This window comes from Plectropomus leopardus, chromosome 20, assembly GCF_026936395.1.
Source record: "Plectropomus leopardus strain MGB_pleo_1.0 chromosome 20, ASM2693639v1, whole genome shotgun sequence".
In the NCBI taxonomy this organism is placed as follows: Eukaryota; Metazoa; Chordata; class Actinopteri; order Perciformes; family Serranidae; genus Plectropomus; species Plectropomus leopardus.
This window is the reverse complement of record NC_142195.1, coordinates 27,684,915-27,706,908: the sequence shown is the minus strand read 5'-3', so window position 1 is coordinate 27,706,908 and position 21,994 is coordinate 27,684,915. Positions and strand designations below refer to the sequence as shown.

At 40.5% G+C, this 21,994-nt stretch overlaps 1 protein-coding gene across 2 annotated transcripts in view; it reads right to left on the bottom strand.

Annotated features, from left to right (window-relative positions):
• The window catches only part of zswim6 (zinc finger, SWIM-type containing 6), a 70,697-nt gene that overhangs the window by 3,234 nt on the left and 45,469 nt on the right, over window positions 1-21,994 (bottom strand). For both annotated transcript variants that reach the window (XM_088071111.1, XM_042509482.2), the window contains 12 exons: window positions 14,192-14,548; window positions 12,222-12,370; window positions 11,991-12,141; window positions 9,345-9,524; window positions 8,024-8,200; window positions 7,791-7,937; window positions 7,201-7,347; window positions 5,586-5,846; window positions 5,087-5,222; window positions 3,521-3,678; window positions 2,282-2,445; window positions 2,120-2,201 (listed from right to left, as the gene is read on the bottom strand). In XM_088071111.1, the coding sequence (XP_087927237.1) occupies window positions 2,120-2,201; window positions 2,282-2,445; window positions 3,521-3,678; window positions 5,087-5,222; window positions 5,586-5,846; window positions 7,201-7,347; window positions 7,791-7,937; window positions 8,024-8,200; window positions 9,345-9,524; window positions 11,991-12,141; window positions 12,222-12,370; window positions 14,192-14,321 (1,882 nt within the window). In that variant the 5' untranslated portion in view covers window positions 14,322-14,548. The remainder of the gene's footprint in view (window positions 1-2,119; window positions 2,202-2,281; window positions 2,446-3,520; window positions 3,679-5,086; window positions 5,223-5,585; window positions 5,847-7,200; window positions 7,348-7,790; window positions 7,938-8,023; window positions 8,201-9,344; window positions 9,525-11,990; window positions 12,142-12,221; window positions 12,371-14,191; window positions 14,549-21,994) is intronic.

Here is a 21,994-nt window from a genome sequence, read left to right as displayed (position 1 = left end):
GGCATGTTCTCAATGAGTCCATTCAAACTCGGCTCACAGAAACAGGCACTCCTTGTCACTCCTCTTACATTCACAAGAAATCATCTGGGAGGAGGGTTTTTCCCCTACAGAGCTTCGTCCCTATGGACACAGCTTCCTGTCCACTTCAGGGAAATTCAGCCACTGGGTTTTGGTATTCAAGTCCAAACATGAAGCCCACTTGATCGGCCAAAAGCCCACAATCCTCCATAATTACTACCCTGCCAGTCATTCCTTTTCACGGGCTGAGAGCCCTCCAAAATGCACTTTGAGGTCTTGTGAAGTTTTTCCTGGTTCGCCTTTACTATGTAATTTTTACTAAATCATTTACTGAAGTATTGTACTTGAGGTCATTGTTGATTTACTTCTGTTTTAATGTTGTTCAACTTTATTCTTCACTACTTCGTACGTTATGATGACCTTTTCATGCTATTTTGGACAACATACTACTACTATCACTTTTTTATGTGATACTGAATGACAAATTATACTCTAACTTTTGCATCATAATTTGGACAATGTACTACACTATACTTTTTTAAAATTTCGACTAAATACTGTACTGTAACTTTTTTATTTTTATGCTATTTCGGACGACATACTATAGTGTACCTTTTTTCATGATTTTGTGCGACGTACTGTAATATGACTTTTTTACGCTTTTTTGGACGACATGCTATATTATGGCTTTTTTTCATGATTTTGGACGAAATACTATAGCAATACTTTTTATCATGATTTTTGAGAATATACTATACTATGACTTTTTTATGCTGTGTTGGACAACACTATGTACTGCGACTTTTGTTAATGCTATTTTGGACGACATACTATACTGTGACTTTTTTCATGATTTTTGAGGACATACTATACTATGACTTTTTTAAATACTTTTGGACGACATACTACTTTTTTATGGTATTTTAGTCAGCATACTACTCTGACTTATTTTCATGACTTTGAACGACATACTATACTACGACTTTTATGCTATTTTGGACAAAAATCTTTACTCTGACTTTTTAATCATAACTTTTAACAAAATACTCTACTATGGCATTTTATGCTATTTTGGACGAGATACTATTCAATAATTTCTTTCTGTTTTTGATGATACAGTATAATATGACTTTTTTATGTGATTTTGGACGACATAGTATACTATGATTTTTCTCATGCAATTTTGGACTGTACGACACCATGACTTTCTGATTACAGTTTAAACAACATACTATTCTATTACCATTTATGCTATTTTGGATGACAACTAATACTATGAATTTGTCTTCACAATTTTGACATAAACTATACAATGTATTTTTTGGAAACTATAACTGTCATCACATTTTTGACAGTACAGTGGTCCCTCGTTTATCGCAGGAGTTACGTTCTAAAAATAACCCGCAATAGGCGAAATCCGCGAAGTAGTCAGCTTTATTTTTTAAAATAATAAAATAATACAATTTACAATTTTTTTTTATTATAGATGTTTTAAGGCTGTAAAACCCCTCACTACACACTTTATACACTTTTCTAGGACAGGCATTATCATCATAACATCACACATCCACACAAACACAAAGTTCAAACCTTCTTAGAAAAATAAGTCCAGTAATATAAAATGAAACCAAAGATCAAAACCTGTTTTCAGGCCCAAACATTTGTTTGAGAAATAAAAATATAAACGTTTTCCTATAAATAATTATGATGGCTTTTAGAACTAACGAATTTAATTTTAACGATCAACCTACGAGGTTGACACATAAGAAATTATTAATAATTTTTAATTATTTATCAATAATAATTCATGAGTATTTCACAGTTCCTCGGACCGCGCATAGCGATCGAAGATTTGTGTAAATTTGGCAAGCTGAATGCATCCTGTACTGTACTGGAGACACGGCACGGAGGAGACTGATTGACAATGGTCTACAGTCCCTTAGCCATTCAGGACGCAGGACACAATGCGCTGTAAAAAAAAAAAAAAAAAAAGCATGCAAAATTGCACTAAAAAAAATCTGCGTTATCTTAATTTCAAGTCGTGAATCTTTCTTTTACGCATTATAGGTTTTCTATAATGGTGAACGGATAAAAAACTCACCAGCTTCTGTTGCACAAGTGACCAGCCATCGCACCATCTCTCTCCTCCGCCAGTTTAAGGTAGACAGCGTCATTCTCATCACCTGCAAGAAACGCGAGATTAGTTCTGAATCTGCATGATATTGAGTCGACATGTGTTTCTGTGTTTTTGGTTGTTGTTTACCTGAAGACCCAGCTCCAGGGAGACTTTGAGCAGCGTGATGTCTGGCAGGCTGTCCATGAGAGTGGCGATTTTGAAGGCATCCTGGGCAAGTTTGAAGATGTGGGACGAGGAGTGGATGTTCTTCTGGATGGACTCCAACACTGTTTCAAGCTTACGGGCATCACCTGGTAACACAACAAATAAACATCGTCAGAAAATACGTTTACACCTTCCAGTGTTGATGGGAAATTCTTCTTTTGTCCAAAATAAGCCACTTTTTTTTTATGCATCATTTTTACAAAACAGGATTGTTGTCGACTCAAAAAAAGAAATCTGATGTTTGCAGTCATTACATACTGTAACATTAAGACTGTGAGTCAGTGCACTTTAACTGAAGCTGTTCATTCATCTCAGTATAAATATAATAATATGAATTACTGTTTGAAACCTGTTCTCGTTAGGTATTTCCCTCCAAAATCACTGTACACCTCTACCACATTATTATATTGTATTCTAATTTTTTAACTGCTGCACTCATAAGTCTGTTTTAGATTCAGGTGGATGTTTTTTTTTTTGTTTTTGTTTTTCATAGTTTCAATCAGCACCATCAGACATCACTACTGATACTACATCATTGATGATGATGACTGAATGATGCAACATCAGGCAGGAAGCTCCCTGAAAGTCTTTGTTTTAGCCACTGACAGGCTCAGATTGTTAGTGTCTGACAACATTATGAAAATGATCCCGGCAGAAACAGAAGAATCTTGAAGTTACCTTAAATGTCTTTTGCTTAATAAACAATTAACAGTCACCACAGGTTTTCTGTCTTTTTTTTGACCACTTTGACTGGGAAAACGGTAGGTGTAAAGATTTGTATCATCAAAAATGTGGAATTTCATGTATAAGAGTTTGACTCATTTTGACCAAAAGAAATTCAAAGATGTATAAATTAAATTTGAAAAACATTTTTGACAAATTCAGATGAATGACTTTTAAAGCTTAATATTTATAAAACAGAACTTAAGACTTCTCAAGGACCTTCAGACACCCTCGAAAAAGCCTTAAAAATGAATCTCGGTGAACCCTGAGTGTTTGCTCGTTCGCCTGCAGCCTGAAATTGTGATATGAAAGCCTATTTGAGTGCGTTTGTTTGATTGAAACAGCTCTGAAACTGAGATTGTATGAATTCGTTTATTTGAAGCCTGAAATACAAACACACGTTAAAACGATTCATCGTTGGCCTGTAAATGTGCGTACCTTTAGCAGCGGTGAGCATGGTGGAAGCCAGCTCACACTGTTGGGTCTCGATGTGGCTGAGAGTGAACCAGCGGGGGAGGCGGTTTGGCACCACTGACACGATGTGGTGAGGCCGAGACAGGTCAGCGGACGGCGCCGTGGACTCCAAGACCGGCAACCTGAGAGCAGAGAGGTGAAAAAAAAGCAAAACTTTATTAGCTCTTTGCTGGACGTAAACAGACAGGAGCTGATGTGAAGAACATTTCATAAGGAAGATGTTCCTCTCATAGATTCGATCGATAAACTCAGGTGGATCTTTGCCTCGGGCCGCGAACGCTCAGAAAAAGTGTAAAAATAACGTCTCTGTTTCCCCACAAACACTCAGCTGCTCCTACAGCTGCTCAGAGTCTCTGTTCTCTAATATTCCTCCTTTGGACTTAAAAAAATAAAGATTTACATATCGTAAAAATCAAAGGGGGTTTAATTTGGGTGAGAGGATATAAAGTTTGGTAGCACCCGTGGCGGTCAGGGAGGAAACCAACAGCGTATATTTATTATTCACACATTTTTCTAAAACTCGTTTTCAGCAGCGTTGAATTATTTAGTGAATATTCCGGCAGAAGGAGGTTTTGTCATTAAACAGAGCCCCAGATAGCAGCTCCGAAATCTGCCGCTCCTCTCTGGATCCATCACACTCGCTCACACACAAACCGGACGAGACTGAACGGAGGCGGAGCAGCAGAGCTACGTTTAGAGGTTTTGTCGGATTCAGGGCAGAAACTCCTCGTTTCACTCTCTCTTTATTTCTGCTCCTCCTAAAAGGAGTCTTCCTCTATCATTACCTTAACTGACAACTGACAACGTTACATAGTTTATGGGTATTTCATATTATATAAGGTGACCAACAAATAACAGTTAAGAGCAGCTGATGAGCTTTACATTTAGCCAAATAATTGACACAATCACGGCAGGAAGTTTGTGTAAAATTAGTGATTTGAATAATTTTTAAATTTAAACTTTGAAAGCAGCACAAGAGAAGTGATGTTGCTCCAGGTTTCGGATGCTTTCCACAAATATTTAAACCTTTGAACCCTAAACAAATTGGAGCGATTTCTCTCTAAAACATGGGGAAAAAAGGCAATTCACACCTCTGTAAGAAATGCTCCACAAATTGCAGGAAATTAGAATTTAATGAATTATTTTTAAGAAGCTTGGGAAAAAATTTTAAAATAATCATAATTACATATTTAAAATTATGTTACAAAATTATTATTTTTAAACAATTTTTCCAGGTCATTTATTTGCTTTTGTTTTTTAAACTTTTTGTGTGATTTTTTTGGTTTGTGGTTTATTTTATTTACTAATTTCAGTAATTTTCTTGTATTTTTCACTAATTTCTTGCTTTTTTTGGTCATTCCTTCTTTCACTGCTCACTCTTCCCATGTTTATGAAAGAATTCAAGCATTTGCTCAGATTTTGGAGGGTCAATTAACACGTTCATTTCTTCCTTTTTTTCTCAGCTTTCTGCCTTTTTATTAGATGGGATGGATTATACAACAACTATAAAAGAAGAAGGTTCCTACTCACCGCATGGCCCTCAGTGCAATTTTGTACGCCAGCTCGGCGTCGTGAGGTAGCAGGGAGGTGAAGAGATACTTGGCAAACGTGTGCATGGGGACGCTTTCTCTGTAGAGTAACTCCCCCAGACCGCTGTACGGACCCGCTGAGAGAGAAACACACCAACAGATTCAGGTCAGACTGCACACAGACGCCAAACACAGGACGGTTCACATGTGACGGGGACATAATGTAACACACGAGGTCACTGTCTGTCCAGCCTGATGTGTCGACATGTTTGATTTAAACACACGGACCGATCAGAGCGACTCAGCTGTGAATCAGACTGATGATTTCTTTGTTCGTCACAAACGTTCAGACTTTTGTCTCAGCCTCAGAGCGGGGATTTCCTGAGAAACGCAGTCATCTCGCAATTATGTTTTATCGAAATTTCAAAAACAACGCTTAAGTTTTGCACAAATCTGTAATGGAAAGCCGCCTCGTGACAGCACTTGGTAACACGACTCACCCTCTAGCAGGAAAGCAGCTTGTTTCCGGAAGATCTTCACCAGCGTGTCGTCCAAGTCGACCTCTTGAAGTTTGGCCAGCAGCTGCTCTTCGTTGCGGCACACCTTCTCCTGAGCGTACAGGCCGTCCGGCATCACCCTCTGCTGCCCGAGCCCGATCAGAGCCGTCTCCACCGCCAGCGACACCAGCGACTCGCCCTCCTCCAGGAAACGCTGCGCCGGACAGACAGGGTGCTCCGTCCTCCTGCCTGAACCCGCCGAGCCTGAGGGGGGAGGCACAGAGAGCGGGGAGCGTGAGAGATGTTCCCTCTGGGCCGAGTACTGATCGATTTATTGATCGATTTGTTCATTCTGGAGTTCTTTCTCAGAGAGTATCCTCCAGAGGACAGTAATCATGTGTTTTAATGGCTTAATGATGTCTTGGCAGACCTCAGTGTTCGTCCCAGGAGGTTTAATGGTCCCTCGTGAACACACACACACACACACACACACACACACACACACACACACACACACACACACACACACACACACGGACGTATATATAGCTTGAAGTCTTAATTGAAAACTTTGACAACTTCTCCTCGCAGCAGCTCCATCACTTGAGCACATTTGGGAGAGAAACAATCGGTGGCGTCCTCTCTGGCTGCAGCGCGTTGAGAATCGTCTCGCTGAGCTCGCTGCATAATTAATGCATTTTAATTGGAGTGTTTTTCCTGCCGCATTTCTTATTCATGAGCTGTTATTGGAGGATGACTGCGGGCCAATCAGCACGTCTGTGTCATCACTGCTGATTGCAACCTGAGGGCTGCTGCTCTGACAGGAAGACACAATCACTGCAGCCAAAATGTTTCTCTCTCTCTCTCTCTCTCTCTCTCACACACACACACACACACACACAAACACACACACACACACACACACACACACACACACACACACACACACACACGGGACAATGTGTGTTTTTGTGTTCTGAACTGAAGTACAGCGCTGAAGTGCCACTTTGAGGTATTACTTGGGTGTTTCAACATCTCAGAGGGAAATTATAGACTTTTGACTCCACTTTTTAAATTTAAAACACACGATGACCTTATAAAATACAACACGCTGCGGAAGACGAATCCATGAAAAAACTCATGGCAACAAAACGCCCTGCTGCATCGTCTCATGTTGTATGTACAGACATGCCATTTTCACAGGGTGAACTGTCACAATCAATGATTCTGCAAATCACTGACATATATTTCAGGCTGTGGTCATCAAATAAAAAATTATTTTACATGTAGTATATTGAAAATAATTCATTTTTGGTGTTTTTTTCATCCACAAACATAGTGGCACTGTGACAAAAACCTGGCATTTAAAGGGTTAACATTTTTAAAATTAATGAATATTTGATATTTATGATTAGAACTGATGTTGGCTGAAATATTAACTTGATGAAAGTAAAAAACAATATTAATGTGTAATATTTTTTAAAGCTGGATTTTGAAAGGTGCATTTTGTACGCAGAGCTGCCATCAGGAGTATTTATACACTGTTATATTGGTATTTTTGACTTAAATAAAACCTCTTCCAGCAGAACTGTGTGTGTGTGTGTGTGTGTGTGTGTACCTGAGAAGTCGAGCAGCGGGGCAGCTCCGTCCTCGCTGCCTCGCCCCGTCTCCATGAGGGTGCTGAACAGAGTGCCGATGGGGTCCAGAGGGTGGCCCACCCAGCCCTCCAGGTTGGTCACTGATGTTATTCCTTTATGAAGCAGCTCTGCAGAAGCATCAATAAAACCTGTTCATTTATACTCTATAGTGCAACGATCGGCGTTTACCAAATTCAATTTAAGACATAAAATGAAATTGTGGTGACGTGTGTGAAAGCTAGAGCATAGTCTACAATTTTCTATTAATAATAAATATTTATTGATATTATTATCATTTTTTTTAGTACAGCCTACCTATATATAACAATAAATTCCTAGCAGTTAAACCTTTAGTTCTGTGCAGTTTTAAATCAGATGTGAAATTAAATCTTGCTTAAATTATCCCTTAAACTAGTGTAAAGTTTCCTCAACACTCATTAGCTGTGCATACAAAAAGATCCTTTTTTTGTTTGTTTTTATGTTTAATAAACCTTAAAATGTAACAGAAAAAGACTAACCAGCGCCTGAGTGGCAAAGTAGGAAGCATCATATAAATGTAAAATAAACAAACCTTTTTTGTGAGTGCGGAAGAACTCGAGCTGTTTCTGCTGTTGTCGCCGCAGTGTGTTTACTATTGCGATGGCGAGCCTGAGTGCTTCTTTAGGGTAACCGTGTGACCTCAGAGCGTCCACTCGGGCACACGCAGTCGGGACGTGCTCTGCAGGAGGAGAGGAGGAAGATATTTTATGTGTGTCTGTATTTTTTTTCTTATTAATGAAAACCCATGTGTCCGCGCTCTCTCACCGTGCCACAGGGGCCACCCTCGAGCGTCGAAGAGGGAGCTGTCGAGGTTGTCATGGTAACAGTAGTTGGTGTAGTGGTCCTCGGTGATGATGTGCTGCAGGTGGGGGTCCTGCCAGTGCAGGTCGCAGGCCTCGATGGCTCGTGTGAAAACTGTCCGGTGAGGCCGAGTATGTGAATCTGAGAGAGACAAACACAAGACGTCACGTTTACAAACCGCAAGGCAAAGATACTGCGTGAGGTGACACGGACAGGTGCATGCTGGGAAGTTAGTTACTAGTTTGGTTCACTGATTTGCTTAAAAAACCACAGTCAGCAGCAGCAGTGAAAGTGACACACACACATGGAGGCTGCTGAGGTACTTTTGGAAGACTGCTGCAATTGAAGTCAACACTGTTATGCCGCCTCGCTGTTCGCTATGAAAGATATAATCGTCGTTATCTTGTTGTCTCGCCAGAAAAATGTCTTTGTGAAGATTCAGGAGCTCTTAACCCTCCGAGCAGGGGACAAGGTAAGCCGCCACATGACAGAGATAAATGGTTGCTATTGTCATGTTATGACGTTGTTATTTGTTATAACACTGGGGGCAGACGCTGTCGTGTTCAATGTCGCATCTTTTAAATTCTGCGATACCGGCATGCTGTCTAAAATCGCATGATGAAGCTGTTGTAAAGAAGGGACTCTGTAGCGTAAGTAAAAAGGGCTGAATATCAAACAGACTCTTGTGTAACACCATGACAACATGTTACTTCCTTTTAACATCCCTCAAATTATGGGATGTGGTTCTAAAAAAAAGAAAAAGAAATAAAAGTAAGACAGAGAATCTTAATAATAGGATTTATAATTTTTCTTTTCTTGATTTGTGGTCTCAGTTCTGTCTGAGGGGAGGATATTTCAGACTTTGGAAACCCCGTTGTAGCAAAAAAAAAAGTCAATAACACCACAAATGCAGAGCCATTACAGACAAACCAGCAGCAGTAATAACAGCGCCTGCCTCCTCATTCGAAACGTTTTTATTACCACCTGATAGAAACGTTGGTGTGTCTGTATTTTCTCTGATTTGGTGGAAAAAGGCTGCAGGACCTCAACTGTGTTATTAGGCTCATTCTATTAGCCACACTAAAAAGGTAATAAGGCTCGCAGGCAGCGAGATTGAGGGAAGGAGACTTGATTAAAAGAGAGGGGGGAGGGGGGAGACTTAACACTGACAATACAGAGGAGGAGGAGGAGGAAGAGGAGAAAGAAACCTTCAGATGTGAAGCGGGAGAGGATTTGGAAATAAAAAAACGTGGAGGCGACGTCTGCTCTCCGGGTGTCATCTCACCTGGGTTACCAGCGGGGCCCTGGGGCAGTGCGTTGGTCAGATTGGTCAGCTCGCTGCCATGGTTACCGTCCTCCAAGGGGCAGACGTCCACGCTGTTCCACCTGCGAAGCTGTCGGAGCCAGAAACCCTTCTGCTCGGGTTTGTAGTGGGGGTTCAGCACGATGCACATCCACAGGGCTCCTGAAACGCACACGGAGAAACATACAGAGATGTAACACTCACACACATTTTCTTCTTTCATCCCGCAACTAAAAGACTCACATTCAAAAAATAATATTCAGTTTCTGTGGAAAAAATGCATAAATATAGTCAAGTTTGTTATTGCCCTAAAATACAGCTGAATGAAGTGAAGTTATATTACTGAGCACTATCATCAAATCAATCGTTTGGTCTATAAACTATCAGAAAATAGTGAAAAATGTCACATTTTCCTTGTTTTATCCAAAACCCAAATATGTTAAATTCACTCAAAAATTTTAGAGAAGATGATACCTTTATATGTTTGACATTTTTGCTTGAAAATTGATAAAATGGTCCACAAATCAATTGACAGACCAATCGTGTGGTGATACAGATAAACTAACAACTGCTTTCAAAACTCTGTTTGTTCTGATCATTTACCGGAAAGAAAAGAGGGAAAAGAAACCAACTGTTTTTGGCAGATTATCAAAAAAATTTATAAAAAAACCCCCAACTAAAACGAATGTGATTCTTCATTACATCGGCTCAATTTGAGTTAAAATACTGTATAGCTGTAATTAATGATAATTTCATTGTCAGTTAATTTGCGGGTAGTTTTTTTGGTCTATAAACGGGAACAGGATACATTCAGTTCATGATTAAATAAAACAAAGAAAAGCAGTGAATCTGCACATTAGAGAAGCTGCAACCAGAAAATATATCATTTTTGATTCAATAAATTACTAAAATCGATCTGAAGCGAGCACAGATGACCGAAAACACCGATTCAGATTGTAAAACACAAGAAGACACTGAAGGAGGGAACAATGAACATGTTAGAGGATAAAATAAAGGATGACAGATGACAAAATGACAGAGGAGAAGAAAAGAAAGGAAGTGAGAGACAGAAAAGGGAGGAGAGGTGAGGGGAGAGAAGGGGGAGGTGAGTGCAGGAGGGAGGCAGAGGATGGGGGAGGGGACAGGAGAAGAGAGGCTTTATCCTCCATCTCTTTGTTAGCGCTGCTTCAAGGACAACAACGAGGAGGGAAAACAGAGGCGAGAAAATGAAGTGAGACGTGAGTGATGAAATGCAGAGCAAGAATCTACAACAGCAGAGGAGAAGAGGAGCAGAGGAGCAGAGGAGCAGAGGAGGGGGTTATTGTGTAAAGAACAACAAAAACAAAGGGGGGAGAAGGTGAGAGAGAGGAGCGGTGTAACCTGCAGGCCAGCAGCCTTTACTGGTTGCATCACAGTTTTGTGTTTAAAGAAAGAAGAAAAGATTTTGTTTTCACTTTCTATCACAAGCAAATAATCAAAAGTCATTTCTTCATCTGTTTTATGTTCGTACCTGCAACCTCTGCTGCACAGGTACCTTCACAACAGCAGCTTTTTATATATATTTATTCTGCTCTGCTGGTGCTTGTCTAAGAGTTAACTAAAGATATGCACCACAGTTATTTCTGTAACTGAGAGGGACAGCCGAGCGCCATTATTTAATTTTCATTATCGATTAATCTGCAAATTATTTTCTTAATTAACCCTTAGGGTCCGCTTTGATGTGACGAACACTTGTATTGCTCTGCGCACAAGACGCGCTTTCAAAAATATTATATATTATTATGATTTTTTTACTTCCATTGAGTTAATTTTCCAGCAAACATCAGACCTAAGCAAAAAATAGCAAATATCCATTAATTTTCAGAATTATAACATTTTAAATGCCAGGTTTTTGTCATCATGCCACTATGTTTTTAGAAAAAAAAAAACATATTTTCAACATGCTAAGTATATTTTTCTATGATCACAGCCTGGCATATGTCAATGATTAGCAGCAGATTTTTTTTTTTGCAGTGTCAAACATTCATACTTGTACCACTTTGCACACAAAATGAGCTTTTCAATATCAGGCTATAAAAAAATATTATACATTAATATGATTTTCTGCTTTCATTGAACTTTTTTTTTCAACCAAAATCAGTCCTAATAATGAATATCATATATTCATTCATTTTCAGAATTAAAAAAGAACACAAAATATGACTGATTCTCAATATACTACACGCTAAGCAGATTTTTTAAAACGATCACAGCAACACAAGAACAAAATTCAGGTTTTAGAGTAAGGACACAGAATGACACAAAGGGACACAGAAAAGAAGAATCTGCATTTCCAAAATATCGCACAAATCTATAATGGAAACCTGCCTACTGTGGGAAGTAAAACCACCGTTTTAGAATCACAACCAAAGACATCGCCAGGTTTTTTTCACACTGGTCGTCATCTGACAGCCCAAAATCAACCAGTGTACACTGGGCTTTACAGGTAAGAGGAAAAACATGTATTTTTGGGGTGAACTGTCCCTTTAAATCCAGTATTGAGTAAATGTCGGGTATGCAGCTTCAAAATATGCTGCTGAGTTTCTGTGTGTGTGTGTGTGTGTGTGTGTGTGTGTGTGTGTGTGTTACCTAGTTCGTCCCACAGCTGCCTGTACTTGTCAGTCATGGTGGTCCCCTGCTGCCTCCACAGCGCCAGTCTGGGGTCGCCCATGAACTGCTCTGTGATCAGCGTTAACATGCGAGCGCCGTTTGAGTCCCTCATCTTCAGCATCTCTCTCACCTGCACACACATCAAGGGGCATTGTGGGTAAAGCTGCCACGGTGCGGCGTGATGATGTTTGTTGGGAATGATTGTGTTACCTTGCTGAACAGTAAGTTGAGCTGTTTCCCCGAGCCGTGGTACCCGCCCTGGGAGAGGAAGAGCTTGACCTGTTCCTGAACCTGCTCCTCGTCCAGATGCCAGCAGTTCTCATCGTCCACACTGGCGCCCGCCGTCGGATCTGGAGCTCCTGGACCACACAAAGAAAATCAGTCAGAAACTAATTACTGGAGCTGCATGTTGCCAAACTAATACTGATTTTTTATTTGTTAGTTAACCAGGGTTCCTACAGCTTACAGTGAAACTTAAGACTTTTTAACGTCTCTGAATGAAAATTAAGACTGATTTCACTTTAACATAAATTTGGGGAGAATGGGAAAAAAAGACCTGACAGCAATTACTATTTATGACCAAATATTTACTGTAAAGTATGAGACGACTCTTTTTTTTAACAATGCTGGCAATAAAAAAATAAAAAATAAAAAAGTTATCCAAAACAATGTAGTGTGCTAAAAGTATCAAGTATCAGAAAATGCAACACCCAAGAACAAGGACCTGAAATTCGTTAAATACAGAGCTTGACTACATGTACTTGGTTAATTTCGACCACTAGCCACAATTAAATAAAAATCAGTCTTTTTCGGGGAGCAGCAGACATGAAAGTGGCTGCATAAGCAAACATCCTTTGCATTAATGCAGTGCTGGTTAAGCGTAAACACTGATCAATACTATAAACTGCAAAATGTGCAACAATAACTAGCCAGCAACACTTAACATGCGACACTGGGGAGGATTAAATCCATGAGACTCAACAGCAAAGTAGTTTCTACTATCTGCAACAGCATAAATTTAAAAAAACTAAAGCGAAAACAGCCAAAATGCAATCTTATTCAAAGTATACTACACCACCGAAAAGTACCAGCAAAGCATATCTCTCTTAGACAGATATCATATTTACATATATACACTCATTTAACTGCTTAACTTTTGAACTAAGTGTTGTCGATCTAAATTGAAGACAGATCAGGCTACTGCTTGGCTTATTCCCTGCCTCCAATACTTTTGGAAACACACTTCGGTGAACTGTTATTGTAATATAAGAGAAAGTTTCCAAACAAGCCGCCATATTGGTCCAGTTTGACGTCCTGGTGCAGACAGCCTTCGTGCCGGGGGGCACACCCATTAAACATTCAATACTGAGAAGCAGCGAGACCAAGCGGCAACCTGCAAGTAACTATATGGGGGTACGTTTTTTTTTATAACTCACCCGTTTACATAAAACTAATGCCCAAAGTTATGTATATTTAAGGGCGGGACCGCTTGAGTGACAGGCTCTCTGCGAGGCCTCGCTACAGTCTGTAAGTCAGATGAACACCTCGCTCCTTCACAGCCCCATCCTCACGTCAAACATGGTGGCTGCATTTACGCTGCCTGTGCAAGGCGGGAATATCACGCCGTTATGCTGCCTCCCCGTTCTGTTTTATGACATCCGATTGCGGAAAGGGGGAAGGAATTAGTCTGAGTGTGGCACGTCACATCTAAAAATGTCCCTGTGGACATGTACCATAAATGTTTCTGAAAACAGCAACACATAACACAACAAATCTCCTCACAAAACTTTTCCTGCAATGTGTTCAAACCTGACCTGATTTAAGAGTGAGTGTGTGTGTGTGTGTGTGTGTGTGTGTGTGTGTGTGTGTGTGTGTGTGTGTGTGTGTGTGTGTGTGTGCGCGCACGTGTGTGTGTGTGTGTGTGTGTGTGTGTGTGTGTGTGTGTGTGTGTGATCAAAGCCTTTCTCTCCTGTTCTCCCTAAACAGCTTGTTTTTCCTGAGTCGTCTCAGAGGACGTCAGCCTCCAGCTGGACCTCCACTGGTGCGAGATGGAGGAAATCTAACACAAGTCGCTGCATTCAGAGTGTGTGTCTGTGCTGAATCATGTTAAATCATGAGGTGCATCCTGTTCTTTCACTCAGGTCTCAGATAACCAACATTATTCCGGCCCCTCCACTCACCGTGAACCTGGTTGATCTCCGAGTTCTGCGACAGGATTTCATCGGCCAGTTTCTGTGCCGTCGGCAGCACCTCGGTGTGGTGCACTGTGATCAGGTACTGGACAAACTTCTGCAGCTGATCTCTGTTCATTTGGAATAGAGTCTCTGAGATGGGCAGACGCAGTTTGACCTGCTCGGGCTTCCGTACTCGGTACAGGGAGAGCGCCACAACGTGGGCGCAGTAGAAGATGTCCTTGTTGCCGCAGCTGCAGGTTACCGCTGTGATTTTGCAGCGGTCGAAGCTGACGCTGACGTTGCAGACCAGCTCGGGCTCTGAGGACGTGGCCGGTTCCCTCACTGTGCCGCTGAGGTGAAACCCTGCAGAGAAGCAGAGAACAAAATACTGTTAATCGTCTTAAGTTAATAAATACACAGTACAGCTTTTGTACAAATTACAATAAAACTCTTAAATTAAACTTGCAATAACTGATTTATTAGCCAATAGGAGCCAGAGGAATACATTTGTAAACAATCATTGACATGTTATCAGAATTAATGAGACTTATTTTTGTTTTTTCTTTTGGCTCTGATTTTGGTCTCCACCACCTCCTGAAGTTAATATCTGTCTCTTTAGCTGCTAAATGCTCCACTGTGTTCACCAGCTTATCTCTCACTGCATCTGTCTGTTGTCTGGCACTTGGCGGGTCATGTAGCATGTTTTTTTTTGTTTTGTTTGTTTGTTTCTTTTAGCTGAAAACAACACCATGGGTGCAGTGAAAGTGAACCAAAAAGCAAAAAATTAAGCTGAAAGTTGCTAAGATGCTCTGTAAAGCTCCCTTTTTACAAACAATAGTCATGTGACTCTTTATTTATCTTTTATCTTATTTATTATTTATCTTTGTTTAGTATTTCTTTTTTTTAAGTATCAAGGTTTAGGAATGAAACTTTGAATGTCTGTGGTTATATTTAATGACGTCATCACCTTAAAAAAAATCCTTGAACACAATCCTGAGTTTGGATAAAGTAGGTTATATGATTTAATAAGTTACTCTTTTTAAAAAAAATTAAATCAGCACATATAATATCAATATATATATATATATATTTCAAAGCCAAACACGTTGATAAACAGCAGATAGACAGAAAACAAGTTAAAAAAAGGCACACAGAGAGAAAGAGCAAGAGCAAGCGAGAGAGAGCGAAAGGGGGGGAAGCGTAAAGTTCTCCTAAATATTCTCATTTCCTTTTCATTTCCCTTCCACAACACATGAGTGCTTTCCCAACCCAGCACACCTCCGCCTTCTCTCAGGATCATTTCACCGCGGGCAGTCAGACCTGCTATTGTACAGAGGACCTCTGACGAGCTGAGACCTATAGGCCTCCATGTGTGTCTGAGAGAATGTAAACATAAACCAAGGAGCGGGTTTCCATGTGGTTTAAACTTCTTGACCTTGAAGTTCGGGTATCGGAGGCTCTGACAGGAAAATAAACCTTTATGTTTTCTGATGTGAAGAGGAGGATCTCCCACACATGACCAGGCAAGTGCCATTTTCCGTTTGACTGAAAAACCATGACTAAAACAGATCTGAAAACTCCGCTGAATGTGGGAGCAACAGTAGCTTCAAACATTTTGTCAAACCAGATGAGACGAAGCAGATGGGCCTGAGATGACTACACTGTGCAGCAAACTGTAAACCTGATGATTAAAATTCTTCTGTAATGACAAGAGGACGATTTGTGAGTAGGAGCATGTATCTAATGGGGTTAGTGGGTTACCAGTGATAACAGACAGCATCAGAAGTTCAGTCAGAGCAAAACTGATGCAAACGGCATGAACATTTAGCAGAGTGAACATCTGTACTGTTTCTGTATTGTTTTTTTACTGCAGGGATCTTTCCTTACAACACTCTCACACAGAAGATGATATACAGCAACTTAAAATAGTTAAAACAATTGAAAAACGTCACTTAACTCAGAAGTTTGACAAAGGAAGAAAGACATATATAACTTCTTGTCCAACAAATTAAAAGACAGCCGGAGCTGCATGACGTACTTTGCATGTCATATTTGGCAGGGATTTGCAAAAAACATAAGCAATATTTTTTAAATTGTAAAACACAATTGCAAGATGACTGTGTTTCCACTGAGTGATGTTCTGCACTTCTCCTCTGGAGATAACACTCCAAGAAGCATGTTCAAAACATTAGCAGCTTTATTTCTATTGCAGCCACCGCACTAACCGTCATTATTTCAAATCCAAGGCCACATAGGTGTGTTATACGAGTGATTTTTTTTTACTAATTTCTTGCAAACTGAGACAAAAATCGAGAAAATTTCTTCAGGTTTCAAACCTTAATTGGAATATTTCTAACTCAAGCTATTATGCCCAAAAACTGATATTCAGTACAGCCCTGGTTAACGGTAAGGAATGCAAAATCTAAAAGTTAAAAGTAGGTGCAAATTCATAAACGACACATGCCGAAAATAAACAGTTAACTGTGAGGCTCAAACAAAACAGAAATAAACAGGTGCACAAAATACTAGCAGTGTTATTGACTCTGGAACATTAGCTGAGAGATTTGACTTCCACTTTGCTGAAATGTTCTCATACATGTGACACACACCGCAGAGCTGACACATATCACCCCCCGCTAGGTGGAAGGCCGTTGAAAACGGAGAGGGTGTTTGTTTGAATTTGTGGTGAAGCTTTGTGAGCTGAGCAAAAACAGCGTACAACACAATATCGGAGAGTGAAACCAAAAAAAAAACACAGACAACGTGCTTTCCTGCTGAGCAGATACATACAAACACACACAGACACACACCAGATCGCACCTCACACAAAATCCCCATCCTGTCTTAAAACACACACACAGAAAAAAAAAGCATGGTGCTCTCCGTTACGCAGCCCTGCCCCAGTCATGCCTGGCCCGCAGCTGAACTACTGACGTAACAGAAAGAGAGAGAGTGACTCGAGGAGGAGGAGGAGGAGGAGGAGGAGGGCCGCTATGCTGCTGGAAAAATCGGTATGCCCTCAGCTGAGTGTGTGTGTGTAAGTGTGTGTGTGCACATGCAGGAGTGTACGCTTGGCGGCGAGCCAAAGCCCTGAGCTCAGCATTCTGTAATGCACTTCCTCTCTGTGTGTCTGCGCTTCACAGCTTGCATAATACGGCCCTGTGCACTGCATAGCAACCAAACTTAACTCCTTCACTGCCAACACAATACCAGCGAGCCCGCAAGTTACATTTTAGACTTTTTTGAAGAGCTTTTTACATCAACACAGAACGTAAAATTATGGTGGAAGTCCAGGAGGGGCAATATGGCCTAGAATGATTTATTATCATATCACAATTCTTCAGTACATTGCAGCAGTGTAAAATACTAGGCCCTCATGAAATAAACACTTCAACTCTTTAGCAAATACTCATTTTCTTGAAGAGAGTTAGATGAGAAGATTGATAACGCTATCATGTTGATCCATTAAAGGATCAGTGGGTAAGATTTAGGGGGATTTAGTGGTGAGGATTACAGATTACAATCAGCTGAAACTTCTCCTGGTTTCTTCAGTGTTGGCCGGTGCAATATGATGAAATATATCGTCTGACAATAAAAAAGGTCCATCATTTGACATCATGCTTCATTGTTCATTTCGTTTACATCATCTCGTAACACTGGACTAAACAGCTTAATGCAGCAAAATCAAATCTCTCCCAAAATCTCACTTTTAGTTATAAATGTGTTTTCCAACCGGCTGCAATCAGACATAAACACAGTAGTGTCGATGGAAGGCAAGGGGAAAATATTTAGAGATATTTCTAAGCTACATGTAAGAATAATGACACTACATTCAGCACTTTTATCAAACTTTTTAAGACCCACTGATGCCGTGAACACACTCGTCTAGAAACCCAGGTTTAACACTTCACTCTCAATTAAGCCCAAGGTAGTCGAGTTAAGCCGTCTCTATAGGATTAAGTGAGGAGGATGTCTCTGGGAGGGGGGGTTGAAAACAAGGCCAGGACGTTCACGCCTGTGAAAGAGCAGGATCTCAACTCCCTGCAGAGTTCGGCCTGAGGACACCTTCAGGCTGTGAGCAGCATTGCCCGCTAAGGCTACGTTAAGTTGAGAATGGCCCACCTTAAAACAGAAAAGTCTTTAAGTTTTTTTGTATAATAACATTGTATGATAACACTGTGAGAACGATCCTCGTGTACACGGAGCCACAAAAACAACCGTAAACGCTGTAGTATGCATGCCAAACCATGCAGTTCTTGCATGACATGTTAAACTTTCACTGTGGTTTGACCCTTCGTTTACACAACATCGGCATTTTGGTGACCTGGAAACGCAAAATTTTGAAACCGGGTTGCAGAGTGCAATGTTTTGAAAACATTTCTCCTTCTGTTTCTGTGTAAAGATTTAGAATTTTTAGCAACTGAACATATTGATGTTTCGATTGCTTGAGTTTTACTATTCATATGTTTTCTGGGTGTGGTTTTTATACAAGCCAGTACAGCTTTCTACCACACCCTAAGATGTACTTTGTGCTTTGTGTTATGTGAAACAAATAGACTACACTAAACTAAACTGGCAGTGCACAGATCCTGTGAGAACGGAGACGTCATGGCCACACTTCTTACATGCATGTTACGTTTCAGACAAACGGCCCTGAGCGAGTAGGTGGACAACAAAAAAACAATGACTTACTACAAATCTGTTTGTTGTGCTGACTACACTGAGGTTATTAACGCTTCTTGTGCGTGCATTCGCCATCGTCTTCTTGTCGGTTTACACTCACCGCTCTGTAAAAGAACGCCTTTATGCCCTGGAGCGTGGTGTTCTTCTATTGTGTGTCATTACAAAGTTACACCACCAACTACTGGCCTGGCATGCATACTACAGCGTTTTCAGTTTTTGTTTTTTGTTTTTTTTTAATGCAAAGGAAAGACATCCATTTTTATCCGGGCTGTCCTCGCTTAAACGCGGCCTAAAAATCACACACTGGAGTGCCATGATGCAAAGGCAGCATGAAGAAGGGACCCAGTAGCAGCCCTATAGTGCGATCTTTGTGTTAAAACGGCTATAATGCGGCCGAAGCCGTCATTTAATTCTCAGAACACTGAAGCCAGATACACAAACATCTTCTCCCTCCTTCACGACACTCAGCCATTCAGTGAGCTCAGCCTCTAAAAGCTGCCTGTCAGGCGCAAGTGAGCGCCAAGGTGTGCTTGGTGTGTGCATGTGCAGTGTGTGTGTGTACTTGTTGTGACAAATTTGTCGCCTGTGGAGATGCAGCAGCACCTCTGGGGCTGTAGGAAGGAGAAGTAAACAACCAATCAATAGTCACGGTGCACTGATTATCATCTGTGCTTACAGACTGGTTTCAGATCAGCTTTTATCAGTAGACAGCAAGGACTACAGTATGCAGTGGAGGGATAAGTTAAAGATGACACCCAAATAAATAGCACCAAAAGTCACTTCAGTGGGGCACATATATATAAACAAAAAATGGCAGACTTAATCTTTTCTGACTTAGGCTAATTCATGTCATCTTAATAATTAGAGCTGCAAATGATTCATTCTTTTAATCAAAGAATTTCTATCGATAATCGCAATTATTCACACTTTTTGCAACACCGAAATTTAGCCTAAATTTGGAGTGTTATTCAGTCCCGTTACTGAGAGGCTAACATGGCATGGTTGGTATCACTAATTTCATATCATACCAGTATCATCAGTCTAGCTTTAAAAATCAGCCTGGTACAGCGTGTTAAAGACGGTAATGTTGGTAAATGTACGCAAACTGGGAAAACTGAGATTCAAGAGCTCTTTACCTTCCAAGAAGAGGACGTGATTACCCGTCATATAACAGAGAAGGTAAATGATTGCGCTGCCAACACGTTATATGTGAGCCGAGAGGCGGACACTCGTGTGTTAAACCGGCGTGACGCCGCCGTCGGTTTGTTCTGTGTAAAAGTGCAGGGGCAATATAAAAGCCGGACTTCGCTGTGGCTCTACCACACGATCTCTGTGTAAAAGCAGTTATTGTTTCAGTTGGCAAAAGTTGACAGAAGTGGGTGGCGTTTGATTTTCGAGGGGTAAATTTCCCGCTGTTACTGTTGTAAACTGGCTTAGCAAACGGTCAATGGGTTCGGGAGCCAGCAGCTAACAGGGTAATGTGTTCAGAGAAAGGGGGGTTGAAGTGTGATCGCGTGTTTAAGGAAGCTGGAGGAAGCACCTTCACACGAGCTCAGAATGAGGTCAATGAGGATTTGAGTTAACTGGGTCAATCTGTGTCCCTCTTTAGTGATCCCCAGCAGCTCCTTCTGAACATACTAATCATTGCTCTCCCGATACGTGCCACCATAAATACACCTGGCACTTCTCCTCTCTCTGATCCGGCCTCCTGCTTTTGAAACAGAACTGCAGAAATAACAAACTGCACTGAAATACAACACAGAGGAAGGAGTCGTCCTCGACCCAGCGCACTGAAATTCCTCAGCCCTGTCACAAAAACAAAGAGGCCGCCTTTACAACACATGAGACATTGCTAAACGGTCTGGTCACCCAGACAAGAAAACGACTCCTCTTGCTGTTTTATAGCGTCCATTTCACCGGCCAGTCTGGCCCACAGTGAGCACTGGGAGGAAACTGGAAACTCTTTGAAAGGAGCCACAAAGAATGACTCAACATGCCAGTGAGACGAGAGAAAGACGGGCCTTTTACAGTCCAACCAGAGCTTTTATCAGAGCCGCACAGAAATCAATCACCGAAACAACTATCAAAGCACTCAGAGATGCTACACTCATCCACGACTGTATTACAATACTTTAATTCATATTGTTTAATCTGCTGATTATTTTTCCTTATTTTTCCATTAATGTTTTTTGAAAATGTCCAAACATTGTGAAGAATTTGATGTTCTTTCCAAAAACTCAAAGTGGTGTCTTCAAATGTCTAGTTTTATCTGACCACCAGTCAAAAAATTTGAAACATTTGCATAAAATCTTCATATTCAACAAGCTTGAACCTGGAAATATTTCTATTTTTGCTTGACAAAACATATCAAGACAATTATTTTGGTATAAAAGCAGCCGTCTATTCATTTTCAGAGCGGTCGATTAAACAATAAATCAACTAATAGTTGCAGCTCTATTTAGAAGTTAAAGTATGTGAGCATCAAAAGTATACAAAACATAAATTACAGTTCTTTCTTAAATGGACTAAGTTTGGACTGTTTAATGTTACGGGGAAACATAATTAAAGAATAATGACGGTTTCAAAAAAAAGTTTGACACAATGAGCCTGCGTAAGATAAGAATTCTTCAGACCTAAAGACCTTCGTCATGTCAGCTGTTAAATTTAAAGAAAAAGTAGCACAAACATGTTGACACGCAGTAAGCTTGTAGCTTTTGGGGCCCCAGGAGTTCAGGGGCCCTGGGGAAGTTACCCTTATGAAACAGAACATACATGAGGAAACACTGTGTGGACGGATGGATTAACAGGCAGAACTAACACCCAGCAGCTTAACCACAGACGCTTTCATGCTAACCAGTATTCAGATCCTTTACTTTAGTAACAGCAGTACCAAACTGTAAAAATACATCTCACCATTATGTAAGTGCTGCATTGGGATTATGGGAATTCATGAGAGATCTGGTTAACAATTAGGGGACTAGACATGATTAGTGATTTGCTTTTTTTTTTGTCAGTTTTTTAAGTGATGTTAAAAAAATAAATACATTGATAAATATTTTTCTGTTATTTATTTATATTTTTGTATTATTATATTTTACTGTATTGATTTATATTTTTATTACATTT